Raw genomic sequence first — 18,120 nt, forward strand, 5'->3', positions numbered from 1 at the left:
TGAACAATTGTGCCATTTTAATTAAAAAAAACAAAACAAAAAAAACAATCGCAGGCAGGTTGAACATTTTCTTGTGCAAAAAAAAAATCCTGCTTCTGTGGATTGAAGGAAAAAAAAACGCACATGCTTAAAGCTAACATACATGGTGTCAAAGGAGTCTGGCTTTTGGTTGTTTTGTCGGAACATGGACATAAGAGTCCTGGGTGGAATTATTTCCCCCCACCCCCCCTCCATAAACTAATGAGGTAACCAGCAGGGAAAACAAAAGCAAATCAAGTCTTCTGTTTAACAGCATGTGGGGAGTATTCTGGTATTCCACCCCTGCTGGCTTCTGAAAGAATGCAACTTTAAGGCACTTCTGCTCTGGGCTGGCCTCACTTTTGATTTTGGGCCTTCATTTTCTGATGACCTTTCAAATGATTCCAAGCTAATGTTTGGCAAAAGGCAACTTCGGCTTAGAATCGAGGGGGGGAAAAAAAACAATCTGCATCAAATTATGAAGAAAAAAAAAAGCAGCACCTTGGAGATATGACATGAATGAATTAAATCTCTTAAACTGAACCCTCAATCCTCTTTGGTGAAATCAGGTTTTTCACATGGGTGTGAAGTTGTCAAAATCTGGGATGAGCAAAACTTGATCCAGAATTCTTCAATCATGATATCATTAATAGTCCAAAAGTTGACTGACTGGTCTGAACAAAAATAAATCAATTTTGGGCCTCAGTGAATGTGTCTGGTTGCCCTGCATTCACTGGTCAGTTTAAACTGATACTCAACATTAAGAACATAAAGTTTTCATGTTTTATGATTTTAAAAAAAAAAAAGTTCAACTGTTTCCTTGATCCAGAAAAAGTCAATTTTGGGGTTGTGCGAGGGTTTCGGATTGCGCTGCTGTCAGGAACATCTACTGATGTTTTTGGGTAAGAAGGAAAAGAACGTCCGGGTTTCTTCTTAATCCAGAATCAGTCTCAAGGGCCCGAAAATTCAAAAGTAGGTTTCAAACAAGAAAAGTCTGGACTTTGGAGTTTTGCCCAGGTTTCTCGTCAGTCCATCGTAATTGCTCAGGATTGTGGACAAAGTCAGGACTTGAGGGATAAAGAGAAAACGGAGTCTTGATCCAGAGTCAGTCTTTGTGTCCTAAAAGTTTGCCTAGGGTTCTTAAAGTCACTTTTGGGGGTGGGGGGCTGCCCTCATTGGTCATTTAGGACCTACAGTAATTAAGATCTAGGAAAGCCAATAGGGAAAAACCTAAATTTATGGTCACTTCATGATCTAAACCTTTTTGGTCTTCACATCCTAATAGCCGTAAAAGTTGACTAAAGGTAATAAAACTGAAGTTCAGTTTGGGGTTTCTAATAACAGAAAAAGGTTTTGGGACAAGAAATAGGAAAAATGACAGTCTCCACCAGAATCAATGTTTGAGTGCTAAAAGTTGACTTGTTTCAAACAAAAGTATAGTTTGGGGATTCTGGCCAACCCCCAGTCATTGGTTGGGTTTCACCGACACCCAACATTTCCTCAAGTTTTGGAAGAACAAAAAGGAAAACAAGATATTCGGGAGTCTCTGATTCTTCAGTCTCAAAAGACCTGAAATTCCCAAGAGTTCACTGTTTCAAACCCAAAAGTTGATCTCAGATTTTTTGCTAACGTGGACAAAGTCCAGCAGTTCCGAGATAAAGGGTAAAACATGCTGTTTTGGTGTCTCCTCGTCCCAGACTTCCTCAGTCACGAAGACTTCAAAGTCCTATATGCTGATTGAAGGTTCCAAACCCAAAAGTTCAGTTTTGGGTTCATGACTTGATAAATTCTTCAAATCTTAGGATCATAAACAAGAAATCATCCCCTTTGGATGTCTCTCGTGATTCAGAATCCAAACACAAAGTTCTGTTGCGGCTCTGCCACCGCTCAGTTCAAAACAGCCGTGTGACTCTCTTGCCACCTGCTGACATCTTCACCCTGGGATATCTCAAGGTCCGTCTCTGTCAGACACTCCACTGCAGTCTCCCATCCGTCTTCCTCATCTCTCCCCTCTGGTGGCTTATACCCATGTGCGGCAGCCTGGAGTCTGGCCATGGCCCGGTCGATGGTTCTGGTGGTGACCAGGTTGAAGTCGTGCATGCTGACCAGATGAAGTAGGAAGTTGCGGCGCAGGTTTTGGCGGATTAGGTGAGCGCAGTGGAGCTCAGTGAACAGCAGGCAGGCCTCGTTCATCTGGTGGTCTGCGATGAAACTGCGGGTACAGAACGTCGTGAGCGAACTCAGAACAAACGGCGGGGAAGCATGGTGGGCTAACGCTAAGATGGGGACGAACCCATGCTTCATGACGTGGAGGTTCCACAGCTTCATGATCTCCTTCTCGCCCTCGTTCACGTCCGTGAAGTCCTCGATTTGCTGCAGATGCACGCACACAAAAATCCCTTTTATTGGAGATACCTGTTTTTATCTTTTTTTTTATTATTAAATGTGGACATTCATGCTTTCTCCTAGTTAAAAAAAAAACACTTTGCTTGGACAGCAGTCATACATTAATTACTATAATTCATACGACGCAATTTCTCTTTCATTCAAAGAACAAAGCCTGTAATTCAGTTGTTAATAAATGGGCGCTGACCTTGGCAGTTTTCTCCTTGAGCCAGTCAGGGTCCCTTTCGTCCTCGCTGTCCACATCCATCTCTTGCGGCGCTCTGGGCACGCAGCTGTCGCTCCGGAAGTAAAGTCTGTTGTGTCCACTCACGTACGACCGGGGACGCTCGCTCTCGCCGCCCTCGCACTCCAGGAACTCCGACAGACTTGGCTTGCTGCGCTTGGGCCTGGGCACAGACCACATATCGCTGATGTCAGGCGGAAAGCTTACATTTCCAAAACTATAACTTTCCAGGAAATATATAAAAAAAAAAAACAGACGTTCGATGAGAAATTTATATTACATGTCAAAGAGAACGAGTCTTTTGATATTGGTCAATGATTTGTAAAACTAAGGAGGGAGGGACTGACCGAGGGACTGTAACCTTATGGGAACAGTGAAAATACAAGTGTAATTGATGCCCTCGAAAAAAGGGTACACAGTAGTATTAATTGCTTAGAGATGCCAAAGGAAGGGTGGCAAAGCACTACTTTTGTCTGATTGCCGGTCCTCACCTCACTTCAACAATTCCTTGGCACCAAGATGCCACGAAAGTAATTGCGTTGTCATGTCTAATGTGGCTGTAGTACCTGCAGACCAAGACCTGAGTGACGGCCGCCCGCTTGACAGGTCCGTTCCGGCTGAAGGCGAAACCCGGCTGGCTGTGTACGTCCTGAGGATTTCCTGCATACGAGCCGTCGTAATTCTCGTTGATGGATACCTCGATTTTGGCTCCTTTGGGATGAGGCTGGAGAACAATAACTGATCGCCAGTTAGCCACTCCTCTGCGGTGATGTTTAGTATTATTGAAAGATGGATGGATGGATGTGCGAAATCTACTGACCACATAGTTGAAGATGAAACGCGAGTGAGACAGCTTGAGGTGTTTTAACAGACTGTACAGCTTCCTGCAGTTCAAAGTGCACCAAGGACAGTGAAGGTCGTCTCTGGCCTCAGTTTGCTGCCGACTGTTGTTATTGTACTGGAACTACACAAACAATATGCAACAGAAATGGTAGAAAAGGGTCGTTTATTTAGTAGAAGGTGACGAGAAGATAACTTGATTGAAGGATGAGGTGCACAAGTATTTTACCCCGTTGGTTTGGTTTACTGATAGAAGATGGCAAATATTGACAGTTTTATCTGGTGGGTGACATTAAAGCAGTTCACGAAGCAAATGGTGAGATTTATTAGTGGGGTACTCAGTAGAAGGGTTACAAGGTTATGACAATATTCTAGCAAGTGTTGAAACAAAGTACTCAACCTCTGGTTCCAGTCAAATTCAGTCAAAAAGTTGACGCCAGCCGCGAAAAGACATTTCATATTCAGCCCCATAGGATTTAATCAAAAGAAAAAGTAACAGTAACAAGTTTAGCTGTAGTTAACTAGTAATTTATATTTTGGTTGAAGCTGAAGTTGACTAGTAGCTTAGCCAGTAAAGGAGAAGTTTTCTAGGAGTTTACTTCGTAGGAGGTGATGTTCCTAGTAATTTTTCCTGGTAAAGAATATTTTACTAACAGTTTAAGGTGGAAGGTAAAGCTTTCTAGTTGTGTGCGTGTAGTACTGTACACTTAGTAAGTGCAATTGATTACTAGTTTAGGAGGTAGAAAGTTAGTTTGCTCTGTAGAAAGTGACGAGTGATTTACCTGATAGGTGAGGTTTACTAGCAGTTTACCCAGTTAAGGCAAGGTTTACTAGCAGAGTAAAGAGCAAAGTTGATTTGGAGATTGCCCAGTAGAATGTATATGTATTTTACAATTTTACATGGTCGTTGATAACATTTAGCACTACTTTAGGCAGTAGAAGGTGTTGTTACTGAATAGAAGATGTAGTTGACTCATCTTGTAGGAAAATTCACTAGTAGTCTACCTCGCAGAAGGTCGCCTTATTTAAACTTCACCTGGTAGTTGACGTTTCAGTACTACTTTACCTGGTAGAATATGTTACCTGTAGATTTTTTAACTTTGGCATCGTTACCTCGTAGAAGATCCGTAGTTTTGTTCGAGATTGCGCAGACGTGTATTCTCTGGCTTTGCTGTGGACTTTGTTGATGGTCTCTTTCACGGCTGCATTAAGACAAATGCAATCAGTCATTTAGAATCTCCTCGCGTCATCAGCTTGGTGTCTCACTGTGTTTAGCGTGCGCTGTGTTCCTCAGTCCGGTCGCCGCTATGCTCTCATGGTTGCCGTCAGTGTTGCGAGTGGCCAGAGGTTTGGCGACAGGAGCAGTGGAATCGTTGCAAAGGTCCTTGGTCCATCGAAGCGTGAAGTGAAGAGTGGGACCGTCGCAGAACGCCTCCAATGGAGGCAAGTGCTGCACAACAAATGTGAGTGAATATATAATAGACACACACCTCAGTGAGTCATTCATTCATCCATTTTCTGAGCCGCTTATCCTCACAAGGGTATCAGCTATCATTGAGTAGGAGGCAGGATACAGCGTGAACTGGTTGCCAGATTACAATCGCACATGGGGCAATTTAAAGTCGCAGATGAATGCATGTTTTTGGGATGTGGGAGGAAACCAGAGTGCCTGGAGAAAACCCACACAGGCACAGACAGAACATCCAAACTCCACACAGGCGGGGCCTGGATTTGAACCCCGGTCCTCAGAACTCTGAGCCCAACGCTCTAACCAATTGCACTACCGTGCCACATCATTAACAATCATATGCTCATAAAACACACAAAGCGACACTGTATACAATCTCCTATAACTCCAAAATCGCTCACAAAAATTGTCAAAATCTCATGCTCACAGCAGAATACTTTGGTTAGTGACAATTCAGAGACACAAAAATTGTCGCTAGACAAATCAAACACTATAATTTCACATTCAATCAACTGTCATAAACAATCCTACATTTTACTCTTACACACACACACACGTAAATTATTTCGCTATCATTTGCATGCAGACACAAAAACAAAATTATACACATGCCCATAACTACACACAATCACAAAATCCCACTGTCTTAAGAAAACCACAACCAGACACACACACACACACACACAGTAATACAGAATCAAACAGCACACAGACGCATACGATCACAATAACATACACGACCACAGAACAAGAAACACTAACAATTGCAATTACAGATCACCGTGAATCACACACAAAATCATGCACACAAATACCAAAAAAACCATGCAGACATACACAATCACGATCACAGGCAAACAATATCTCAAAACCCCATTGACCAATGCACACAGCAACTTACCTTTGTGTCAACTATGGTCTCCCATGTTGCAGTCACATTGTTGAGAGGACTTTGCTTTGTTAAATCTTGCATTGAAACTTCGTAGTCACCATCCAGGAGCTGCAGACGTCTGCACACAATTTTTAAACATTTTAAATACAACTGTATATAAAAGTACAATAGATACAATATGATGGTGAAAGTCATTGTCATTGGGATACATTCCTGGGGATGGCTCACCTACAAAAATTACCCCAAAAGAAAATTATTTTCAAATTCTTATATCTTTGCAGTTTCCCAACTGTTTAAGATCATCACATAAATGTAGCTATCAAAGACAACATAAGTAAAGCAAAAATATTTTTAGTTTATTTATTGATCGCTGGCTCTAAGTAAAAAAGTAATGCCCCCTCCCTGCTAAACCATTTTTTCAATTAACTCTGGCTCATCACATTTTTCGTTCATTGTCGCTGGCCATTCACAACCCTGATTGCCTTCCTGTTTGACAAAATTACGTCACCCAAAAGATCTAAAAAAGATGCACCCAAATGTCATAATCACAAGATATTCAACAGTTGAGAAAGAAAGTAACTGCTATCTACAGTGGAGTGAAAAAGTATTCGCCCTCTTCCCATTTTTTTTTTTGGCATATCTATCATACAATAAATTGAATTGCCATTTGAAAACTGCATTTTGTATTTCCTTGGGTTGTCTCTGTGTGATATTAAAATCAGAGGACTTGAAAACTTTTTGTGTGATAAATATGCAAAAATATATATATATATTGTATATATTTTTTACAGCGTTATATCAGTCTGGAAAGGGTTACAAAACCATTTCTAAAGTTTCAGGACTCCAACATACGACAGTGAGAGTCATTGCCCTTAAATAGAAAAAATATGGAACAGTGGAATACATTCGCATGAATGGCCAGCCTGCAAAAATTACCCAAATAGTACAGAGAAAACTCATCGAAGGGGTCACAAAGGGGCACAGTACACAACATCTGAATAAGTGCAAGTCTTCCTCATCTCAACAAAAGCCAGTGGTTTATGACTCAACAATGACAAAAAGGCAACTCTTTTTTCCACACAAGTCTAGGTGATCTTGAATATGTCTTTTCTTCGTAATAAATGAACCACCATTTAAAATAAAGCATTTTATACTTACTTGGGTCATCTTTGTCTGACATTCACATATGCTTGATTATCTTAAGCATTAATGTTGGGAAATTATACATAAAAGTAAGAGTTTAAGAAAGGAGCCGATATGTTTTACTTGGCATTTTATATATGTGAAAATGTTGTTTGTGCAGCACCTGTGTTTATCAAAAATGGTCATCTGAGCCACCAGTGTGCTTTGTACGTCCTCCCTGAGGGGGGAGCTCCGTCTCTTCCTGGCCATCATTGGCTCTGACAGCTCTGGATTGGGAAATAGGGGATGGGGAAAGATTAAAATCAAAATTCTGTTTTGAATGGGGGGTGAGAAGACCCCAAATACAAAATTAGATGAAAAATATGGAGTATTGAAGAAAAACAATTTGATTGAAATTGGAAATCAGATTTGCGTGTGTATGAAGGAAGACTACGACTGACCACAATTTTGTAAGGACATTTTTTTTTTTAAATCATTAGATGTTTGTGAAAATGATTACATAAAAATCTGAAATTGCTCTTTTGTGAGAAAAAAAAAAAACTAAAGTCAGACTATTAATTGAAATTGGTTAGAATCTGATTTGTGTGACGAGAAAATCAATTGAAATTTTAAATCAGATTTCTGTGGAAAAAACGGTTAGTCATAAAAATGTAAAAAAAAAAAATTACAATTTTGATTGGATTAAAACTTAAAATTGCAACAGATGTGAAAAGAAGTTGCTTTGAATACAACCTGTTAAAAAGATTTCTGTGAAAAAAACCTACAAATTCAGATTTGGTGGGAAAAAAAAATCCTTGAAAACTTATTTCTGGGAAAATTGATTAAAATCAGATTTTTGTGAGGGGGGGGAAACATTTTATTTAAAGGCCATATCATCCAACCCTAATTTACAGCTACAGTCTCCCCCAAAAGTATTGGAACGGAAAAGTCAATTCCTTTGTTTTTGAAGAAATGCATCCAAACAAATCGGGAGAAGCTTCATCATGCAACAAAACAATGACTAAAAAGACACTGCCAGCTCAACAAAGGACTTCATTAGTGGGGGAAAGTAGGTCTTTGACCGACCGAGTCAATGACTGGACCAGAACCCAAAAGAGCATGTATTTTTACCTCCTGAATAGGTAAAAAAAAAATATGTGGAAGGAAGAAATAAGAACTGAAAGCGGCTGCAGGAAAGGCCTGGAAAGGAATTTCAGACAAGGAATGCAACAGTTTGGTGATGTCAATGGGTTGCAGGGTAGATGGAGAAATTGCAAGCTAGGGTTATGTCAACAAATATAAAAATGTTTTCACTTTAAGTTGGTTTACTCATTTCTGTTCTGATACTTTTCCTCACTTGAGAAATGGGTGGTATCAAACAAGAGATGCTCTTTGACACATCTTGATGTAAATACTACGAAAAGAAACCTGGAATTCTAAACATTTGTCTCATATTTGTCTTTTGTTCTGGAACTCTAATGTCTTCAGTATACAACAAAAATGAATGAATTGACCTTGCCCTTCCAACACTTTTGGAGGGGACTGTATAATGAGGTTTGTTTTCATACTTACTCACCTCTGTGGTGGCAAGCCTCTCCATTGTTGAGTCTGTTGTGGAGCAGCAGGTGGTCGTACCCAGGCTGTGAAACTCTGAAAAGCAGTGAGTAGGACTTGACCATGTGTGAGTTGCTGGATTCAAACTCGCTGCTTGGGACAAGCAAGGATGGAAAGTTTCCAGAATGTCCCGGACTGACACCAACACCACCAGAAGAAATCAAGTCCGGGTTGAGAGGAACCTGCTTCTTCCCGGCAGGAACCTGCTTGACCGGACAGCTTACATCCTGGACACAGATACGTATGAAAGAGCTTTAAAAAAAAATGGAATTGCTTCATTGATTGATATCGTCCTCCCTCACCTTCCTTTTCTTGTGACAGACTTTGACAAGAAGGACCTCAAGAGACACTGAGTTCTGCTCGTTCTCACAGTCCTGAGACGGTGTCCCTGACGACAACAGAATGCGGGAAGTCAACCAATGAGCTGGCGTTAAAGGGAGTGGGAGCGGTACAAACTTACCTAATTTGTGAAAGAAGCCGGTGAATGTGAGTTGCAGATTGGACAGCAAGCTGATGAGAAAATGAATTCAAATGGTTATATTTTCTTGTAAACCCAAATGACACACTTAAAAAAGAATTACACATTGTGTACAGTATAAATAAGTGCTTACGTCAGCGAGCTTAAAAAGTCTACTGACACGTAAAGCATGATTTTTAGTACGTTAATTAAAGAAAAAAATAAAGGCAGCTGCAATGGACCCATCCATTTTTTCACCACACATCATGATGTTGTCGTATATGGATTTTTGCATCTCCTGCCATGTAAATCCTCTTGAGGCATGTCTTGGAGAAGAACCAGGAAGTGACATTTTTTTGCATTAGCGGGGTAGTGTTTATATTGGTTTATACCTATTGTACCGGTGAAAAATTACTTGGTTTTTTTCCATCATGTTAGCCAAAATGGCAGCTCGCTGTATTGCTGGATTTTGCTCAAACACTTGGGAGGATGGATTCCATCTTCACACTTTTCCAAAGGCCCGGTTCATCGTGAAAAAATTAATTGCACAGGTCCAAAGGACGAGAGCTTTGTGGGTTCTGAATGACAGGGAGGTGTTTATAGAAATATTGGAAAAAAAAATAGTTGGGTGGGACGACATAATCCTTCTCTCAGAACGGAACAAAAGATCCACGTCATAATCACTTAATAATGTACATAAGTCAGGGGTGCTAAATGTGTCGATGTTCATCGTCGCCTCCGGGGCCAGCATGTGGTTGTTGCCGCCGGGGCTGGCATTAGCCCTAATGCGGAGGTGGAACAGGCGGGGAGGTGGTTTGGTCGCATTTGGGAGGAGAAAGGAACTCTCCCCACCACCAGTCACTGGTGTCTGGGCACCCTTGAAGTAGTACTTCGCCCAACATGGGTCCTCCTGAGTACGCTACATACAAATCCTTTTGAATATTTAATTGGGTTCCTCGTCCGTCTGTGATCCGCATATCATCTATGACTCAAAATCTTCTTCTTTTCCTTTCGGCTTGTCCCGTTAGGGGTCGCCACAGCGTGTCATCTTTTGCCATCTTAGCCTATCTCCTGCATCTTCCTCTCTAACCCCAACTGCCCTCATGTCTTCCCTCACCACATCCATAAACCTTCTCTTTGGTCTTCCTCTCGCCCTTTTGCCTGGGAGCTCCATCCTCAGCATCCTTCTACCAATATACTCACTCTCTCGCCTCTGAACATGTCCAAACCATCGAAGTCTGCTCTCTCGAATCTTGTCTCCAAAACATCCAGCTTTGGCTGTCCCTCTAATGAGCTCATTTCTAATCCTATCCAACCTGGTCACTCCGAGCGAGAACCTCAACATCTTCATTTCTGCCACCTCCAGTTCAGATTCCTGTTGTTTCTTCAGTGCCACCGTCTCTAATCCGTACATCATGGCCGGCCTCACCACTGTTTTGTAAACTTTGCCCTTCATCCTAGCAGACACTCTTCTGTCACATAACACACCAGACACCTTTCGCCAGCTGTTCCAACCTGCTTGGACCCGTTTCTTCACTTCCTGACCACACTCTCCATTGCTCTGTATTGTTGACCCCAAGTATTTGAAGTCGTCGACCCTCGCTATCTCTTCTCCCTGTAGCCTCACTCTTCCCCCTCCACTTTTCTCATTCACGCACATATATTCTGTTTTACTTCGGCTAATCTTCATTCCTCTCCTTTCCAGTGCATGTCTCCATCTTTCCAATTGTTCCTCTGCATGCTCCCTGCTTTCACTGCATATGACAATATCATCTGCGAACATCATGGTCCAAGGGGATTCCAGTCTAACCTCATCTGTCAGCCTATCCATTACCACTGCAAACAGGAAGGGGCTCAGAGCTGATCCCTGATGCAGTCCCACCTCCACCTTAAATTCCTCTGTCACACCTAAGGCGCACCTCACCATTGTTCTGCTGCCATCATACATGTCCTGTACTATTTTAACATACTTCTCTGCCACACCAGACTTACGCATGCAGTACCACAGTTCCTCTCTTGGTACTCTGTCATAGGCTTTCTCTAGATCCACAAAGACGCAATGTAGCTCCTTCTGACCTTCTCTGTACTTTTCCACGAGCATCCTCAAGGCAAATAATGCATCTGTGGTACTCTTTCTAGGCATGAAACCATACTGTTGCTCGCAGATACTTACTTCTGTCCTGAGTCTAGCCTCCACTACTCTTTCCCATAACTTCATTGTGTGGCTCATCAATTTTATTCCTCTATAGTTCCCACAGCTCTGAACATCCCCTTTGTTCTTAAAAATGGGAACTAGAACACTTTTCCTCCATTCTTCAGGCATCTTTTCGCCCGCTAGTATTCTGTTGAATAAGTTGGTCAAAAACTCCACAGCCATCTCTCCAAATTGCTTCCATACCTCTACCGGTATGTCATCAGGACCAACTGCCTTTCCAGTTTTCATCCTTTGTAGTGCCTTTCTGACTTCCCCCTTAGTAATCATTTCCACTTCCTGGTCCTTCACTCTTGCCTCTTCAACTCTTCCTTCTCTCTCATTTTCTTCATTCATCAACTTCTCAAAGTATTCTTTCCATCTATTTAGTACACTACCGGCACCAGTCAACACATTTCCATCTCTATCCTTAATCACCCTGACCTGCTGCACATCCTTCCCATCTCTATCCCTCTGTCTGGCCAACCTGTAGAGATCCTTTTCTCCTTCTTTCGTGTCCAACCTGGTGTACATGTCTTCATATGCCTCGTGTTTAGCCTTTGCCACCTCTACCTTTGCCCTACGTCGCATCTCGATGTACTCCTTTCGCCTCTCCTCTGTCCTCTCAGTATCCCACTTCTTCTTCGCTAATCTCTTTCCTTGTATGACTCCCTGTATTTTGGGGTTCCACCACCAAGTCTCCTTCTCCCCTTTCCTACCAGATGACACACCAAGTACTCTCCTGCCTGTCTCTCTGATCACCTTGGCTGTCGTCGTCCAGTCTTCCGGGAGCTTCGGTTGTCCATCGAGAGCCTGTCTCACCTCTTTCCGGAAGGCTGCACAACATTCTTCCTTTTTCAGCTTCCACCACATGGTTCTCTGCTCTACCTTTGTCTTCTTAATCTTCCTACCCACCACCAGAATCATCCTACAAACTACCATCCTATGCTGTCGAGCTACACTCTCCCCTACCACTACTTTACAGTCAGTAACCTCCTTCAGATTACATCGTCTGCACAAAATATAATCTACCTGCGTGGTTCTACCTCCGCTCTTGTAGGTCACTATATGTTCCTCCCTCTTCTGGAAATAAGTGTTCACTACAGCCATCTCCATCCTTTTTGCAAAGTCCACCACCATCTGCCCTTCAAAGTTCCTTTCCTGGATCCCGTACTTACCCATCACTTCTTCATCGCCCCTGTTTCCTTTACCAATATGTCCATTACAATCTGCACCAATCACAACTCTCTCGCTGTCTGGGATGCTCAGAACTACTTCATCTAGTTCCTTCCAGAATTTCTCTTTCAACTCTCGGTCACATCCTACCTGTGGTGCATAGCCGCTAACCACATTATACACAACACCCTCAATTTCAAATTTTAGTCTCATCACTCGATCTGATACTCTTTTCACCTCCAAGACATTCTTAGCCAGCTCTTCCTTTAAAATAACCCCTACTCCATTTCTCTTCCCATCTACTCCATGGTAGAATAATTTAAACCCTGCTCCCAAACTTCTAGCCTTACTACCTTTCCACCTGCTCTCTTGGATGCACAGAATATCAACCTTTCTCCTAATCATCATGTCAACCAACTCCTGTGCTTTTCCTGTCATAGTCCCAACATTCAAAGTCCCTACACTCAGTTGTAGGCTCTGTGCATTCCTCTTTTTCTTCTGACGCTGGATCCGGTTTCCTCCTCTTCTTTGTCTTCGACCCACAGTAGCTGAATTTCCACCGACGCCCTGCAGGTTAGCAGTGCCGGGGGCGGGCGTTGTTAATCCGGGCCACGACCGATCCGGTATGGGATTCTTTAGATGAACGCTCATATTTGTTTGGCACAGTTTTTACGCCGGATGCCCTTCCTGACGCAACCCTCTGCATTTATCCGGGCTTGGGACCGGCCTACAGATTGCACTGGTTTGTGCCCCCATAGGGCTGCATTTCATCTATGACTCAAAATGATAAGGTAATATCAAAAAAGAGCTTCAGTGTCAAAAGGGGCGCCAGAAAAATCTGAAAATCTCTAGTTCATCTGCCATAGCAGGCAATATGGCTGCCACTGGGATGTCAAGTGAGACTTCCGCAATTTTGCGCATGAATGACATGCTCTCCGCTCATTTTTTTTTTGTATAGATATTGAAGTGAATAATATTATAAGTAGATTTCACAATATCTATTTTAAAATGTATATATGGATGTCAGTTGGGCTTTAATGCTAACATGCAATAGAAAGTGCCATGGACGGGCTAACAAATAACATTGATAGTCACAGTGTCATAACACTTGAACACAGTGTACCTACCCATGTCAACAATACAAAAGTCACACATCCTCTGCAAAAAAAAAAAAACAACCACTATTACTGCAGTTTACAGAACTACTGACAGCAATTGTGGAACTCTTGATTGTATCTGGATGAGTGTATCATCCCGCCACACACACACGGCGAAAGCCTGTACATCAGGAGTTTAGATTAATTGGCCGGAATGTACAAACTTTTTAATATTTACATTTTCATAATATTTTTTGAATAAAGTAAATCAGTATACTTTGCTGTGTTCCTTATTGAAAAAAAAAATCAGCTTTTCAGGGAGGCTGACACAGATTCATGGGATTTTCATTAATCACAATGATGGATGATGATTTGGGATGAGTGTTTAGAGTTACAAACATGGCCACAGAATGAATTGAATTGATGTAAAAACCACTTTTTTCAGTGATATTTTACTATTCAGATTTCATACACTTCCAGAGAATCAAAATTCGATGAATTTTCCATGACTTTGCCAATACACATTTCAAAATTCCATGACTAATATTGGGTTGACTGTGGTAGAGAGCAATATTTCAGGTATAGGATCGTGTGTTTCCACTTAATAAGTGCCAAAGCTTACCAATGTAGTAGGCGCATCATAATGACTGAAATTTATGGTTATTCGAAATATAAACTATAATTGGATAAAACTATTGTTGATATTGCTATTCTGTAGAATGACATCTTTGAAGAACTCTCTCGTCTATTGTGACAACCATCAGCACAACGGTCTCACATTGTGAAAAATCTGTTACGGTCCAGTGACTCACTCCCGGACAATCGAACAGCTTTGTTTGACTAGTAAAATGGTGTCTGATACAAAAGGGGACGTCGCACGAACGATCTCTATGCTTCTTTAGCATTTTCAAAAATGCCTCTTTTCTGTCTATGGTGGCATGTGCAACAGCAGCAACACTGCTTGTTGGGTTGACCCTTAAAATTGAAATACACTAACCTGCCACTGAAGTTTTCAGCCGACTGGGAACTGTTTTAGTAGTGCCATGGCAAATTCATTTGCACTGGAGTCAGCTCTCCAAAGGAAGAGGTTGGAAATGGTCATATTCTTCGTCTTATCTTTCAGTTTCTTTGACAATGTTGTGATGTGTTTGGCCGACTTCATATGACTTCGCAACACACCTTCTCCCATGTTAGATAGTTTAATGAGTTTACCGCATGGAGAACATTGCTCTGGATGAATGTCGCAAGGTGCCAGCCACCTCTGGTACAACTAATTTTCCCACCATCTGTCGTTTAATTGGCACTTTCCCGGCATATCCGTAACTGGAAGCTTTGTTTGTTTCACCGAGCTCAGATGCGCACTACCTCCATGCATGGATTAATTGAACAAAATGACGTCCCTTCAAGAAACCAGAAATGTGCAAGAGTTATCGGTCTTCGCTTGACAGGTTTATTGATTGAATTAAAACACATGATGAACAATATGTTGGGCTGTAACAACAAAATCCCATGACATTCCCTAAAATATTGTTTTATTTACCGGACTTCCCAAGATCTGGAAAATGCAACGTTTCATCCAATGATAATCCCGAAATTCCCTGACCCGTATGAACCCTGATTATTACTAGAACTGAATGAATCAATTACTAATGTGATAACGGGTAAAACTGAAGGGCCGGGGGCCAGATCTGGTCCACCATAGTTTGTGAGACGCGAAGCAAATCACTTGTGGCAACTTACATGAATCTTGCTAAAATCTGTACAAAAATTTAAAATGATCATGTGATATTTAGTAAATGAATACATTTAGAAATATTGCAAGGATTTTGTTACAGTAAAGTGAGTAACACTTCAACAAAATATTATCCTTGACTTCCGATTTCAAAAGTTATCCATCAATTTGTGTACTATGATGAGGGGCTGAAACATTTGTGGTTTCAAATTCAAAACAGCCTCCCTTAGGAAAACCTTAAAGCCCAAGTGACATGCCTATAAACAGCCCAAGTGACGTGCCTATACACATTCTGAAAGAGATATTGTAATGAAAAATACATATAACAGTATTCACGTAAATGTCTATACGAAAAAAAAAATATGAGGGGAGAGGGCGTCATCCACGCGCAAAGTTGCGGAAGTCTCACTCGACATCCAACTGGTAGCCATATTGCCTGCAACGTCATCAGCCGACATGACACTGGGACATTTGCCATTGAAAACACGTAGTGGCACCTGCTATGGGAGAGGAACAACAGAGATTTTCTGATTTTTCCGAAGCCCCTTCTGACATGGAAGCTCTTTTCAAAGAAGAGAATATCTCACAGTCGAATGACGTGACAGGGGCGCTATTATTACCCTATCGTTTCGAGCCATATTTAGATGATGTGCGGATGACTTCTAATTATCAACAGACTCCCAGACTCCTCTTGCGAGCGAGCGAGCGAGCGACCAGCCAGCCGTGAGCAAAATATAAAACAGAAAAAAAAATGAGTGAGCGAGAGACAGGATTGTTCGGCCTTGGTGGAAGTCTCTTCTTACCCGCGTGGTTCCTGTTGTGCATGCATTTTTTCTACTCGGAAGAGCAGGCTGTCCACCTTGGAGCTTTTCCTGGACAAGCAAACACCACGTGTTAGCGACAAGAATATTTGGAGATCTCATTCAAAGTCCACCTTGTCATCACTGAGACATCTCTTGTTCTAATAACCCCGTTAAATAATGAGTAATAATTCAACTGGGCACAGCCAGCCATCCACCCATCCATCCATTTTCCATACCAGTTCTCCTCATTACGGTTTTAGACTTGCCGAAGCCTATTCCAGCTGACTTCGGGTGAGACGCAGTTATCGGATGAACTGGTCGCCCGGCAATCGCAGGGCACAATAAAAACATTCACTCACGCCAACAGACAATTTAGAGTCTTCAATTAATCTACCACGCATGTTTTGGGGAGGTACCAAGCCTTTCCACGATCAGGAATTTTAGGACCGATTAGCGAGTTAAAAAAAAAATTAATAAAAAATAAAAGATAACCAATCACTAGAAGGAGCAATGGGTCTATTTAAATGACTTGTTCATTACTGTATTTACTTGTGTACTGTATACTTAGTATCTTGAAAAATATTCTCAGGTCGTATTCGAATGAGTCAGGTCAAACCAGCATTCTGACAGTGATAATGGGTTCTAACTTACTATAATTGAATTACTTCATTGGAATTAAATTCTTTCACACACAATGAAACTTTATAGCTGGGGTGTCAAACTGGCAGCCCGTGGGCCATTTGCGACCCCCAAGAGGATATTTTGTGGCCCCCACCTTACTATGAAACTTAAACGATAGTGCGGCCCTGAAGTTTTATATGAATGGCACTTTTACAGTGTTGTGTGCAGAGCGGACAAACCTAACAATCACAGTGGGGTTGTGGCTCTCATGAGTAGTTTTGTACAAAACTTGTTTACATCAGTTTCCTTGCTTATCTTATTTTGTGCAAAAAAAAAAAGGACGTTTTTTTACAAACTTTTTATCATTTCAACTGCGTGCATGTGCACTGAGGCTGTGGCCCAGCCTCAGCTAGAATGTGCACACTCCGGCCCCCGAGGAGAAGTGAGTTTGAGACCACTGCTTTAGAGTATTAATTAAGAGAACGCCAGGATGTTTACATACAACTGTTAGTGCCACCACTACCTTGCTAGGCTACAAAACATTTTGTTGGCTGCTTGTGAGTCGTAATGTAAATGAACCTACCTCAAGCAATCCTTGAATGAATGTCTTCTCCCAAGCACCAATCAACATGTTTTTCCATATTTTGTTCTGTTTTGACCAACACAATGCACATGCAATCCATTGTTGTTGTTGTGGCCGTGGTAATGAGTGTATCCGGTTGAGTTTGAGATAAAGCCCAAAATAACAACAAATCGGGAGGTGGCAGATACTTTTTCACGGCACTTTCGTGCAATCATGAAAGACCAAATTTGTGTTGTCCGTCTCACATTTCCGATGTATTTTTTTGTAAATAACTCAAACGTTATTTTTTCAAGTTAAAAAAGAAAAGGAATTGATCATGCCGTACCAAAACTTTTGGAGTGGGATACTGTATACATTAGGGGTGTGTGACATTTGGAAAAAAAATTGAATTTTTTTTTAAGCCTGTATAGATACTTTACATTTAGACATATGAGTGTTTCAGTGGCTAGTTATGAAAAAGAAAGGGTAGTTGACTTTTAATGCCGAATTAAAATGAAATGACAACTTGAGCTGGAGAAGTCACTGTGCAGTGTGGAATATGATTTACGGATATCATACACTATTATACGGAGGGAAAAAGGCATTTGTTTTTTCAAGGCTATCGGAGTGTTTTATTTTGTACAGCAGCCTCAGATACACTCTGGGATATTTTAAAACCATTTTAACTGCTTGAGTTGTGCTCAAAGCAAAGGCTGTGTGCGGAGTTAATTGAAAACACCTGTGGGTTGAGGACATGAAAACGTGGACTACTTCTGCAGAATAGTCAAAAACACACTTCCGGTAAAGGACCACTTAGTTTTTGTGGCTTTAAGTTATGTTTTCGTTGGCATCCAATCACATGTGGCAGGAAGTGAAAGTGAACAGTTACCATCTAACA

The 18,120-nt window shown here is 41.6% G+C and overlaps 1 protein-coding gene across 1 annotated transcript in view; it reads right to left on the reverse strand.

Annotated features, from left to right (window-relative positions):
* LOC133514936 (polycomb protein suz12-B-like) overlaps positions 1-18,120 on the reverse strand; it is a 26,525-nt gene continuing 8,405 nt past the window's right edge. Inside the window, exons 5-17 of the mRNA XM_061847049.1 lie at positions 16,040-16,108; positions 9,044-9,093; positions 8,886-8,971; positions 8,546-8,810; positions 7,154-7,256; positions 5,857-5,965; positions 4,754-4,937; positions 4,601-4,689; positions 3,468-3,611; positions 3,214-3,371; positions 2,612-2,810; positions 2,312-2,391; positions 1-2,230 (exon numbers count right to left, since the gene is read on the reverse strand). Coding sequence (XP_061703033.1) covers positions 1,906-2,230; positions 2,312-2,391; positions 2,612-2,810; positions 3,214-3,371; positions 3,468-3,611; positions 4,601-4,689; positions 4,754-4,937; positions 5,857-5,965; positions 7,154-7,256; positions 8,546-8,810; positions 8,886-8,971; positions 9,044-9,093; positions 16,040-16,108 — 1,861 coding nt within the window. The 3' untranslated portion in view covers positions 1-1,905. The remainder of the gene's footprint in view (positions 2,231-2,311; positions 2,392-2,611; positions 2,811-3,213; positions 3,372-3,467; positions 3,612-4,600; positions 4,690-4,753; positions 4,938-5,856; positions 5,966-7,153; positions 7,257-8,545; positions 8,811-8,885; positions 8,972-9,043; positions 9,094-16,039; positions 16,109-18,120) is intronic.

This window comes from Syngnathoides biaculeatus, chromosome 16 (genome assembly GCF_019802595.1).
Source record: "Syngnathoides biaculeatus isolate LvHL_M chromosome 16, ASM1980259v1, whole genome shotgun sequence".
Lineage (NCBI taxonomy): Eukaryota > Metazoa > Chordata > Actinopteri > Syngnathiformes > Syngnathidae > Syngnathoides > Syngnathoides biaculeatus.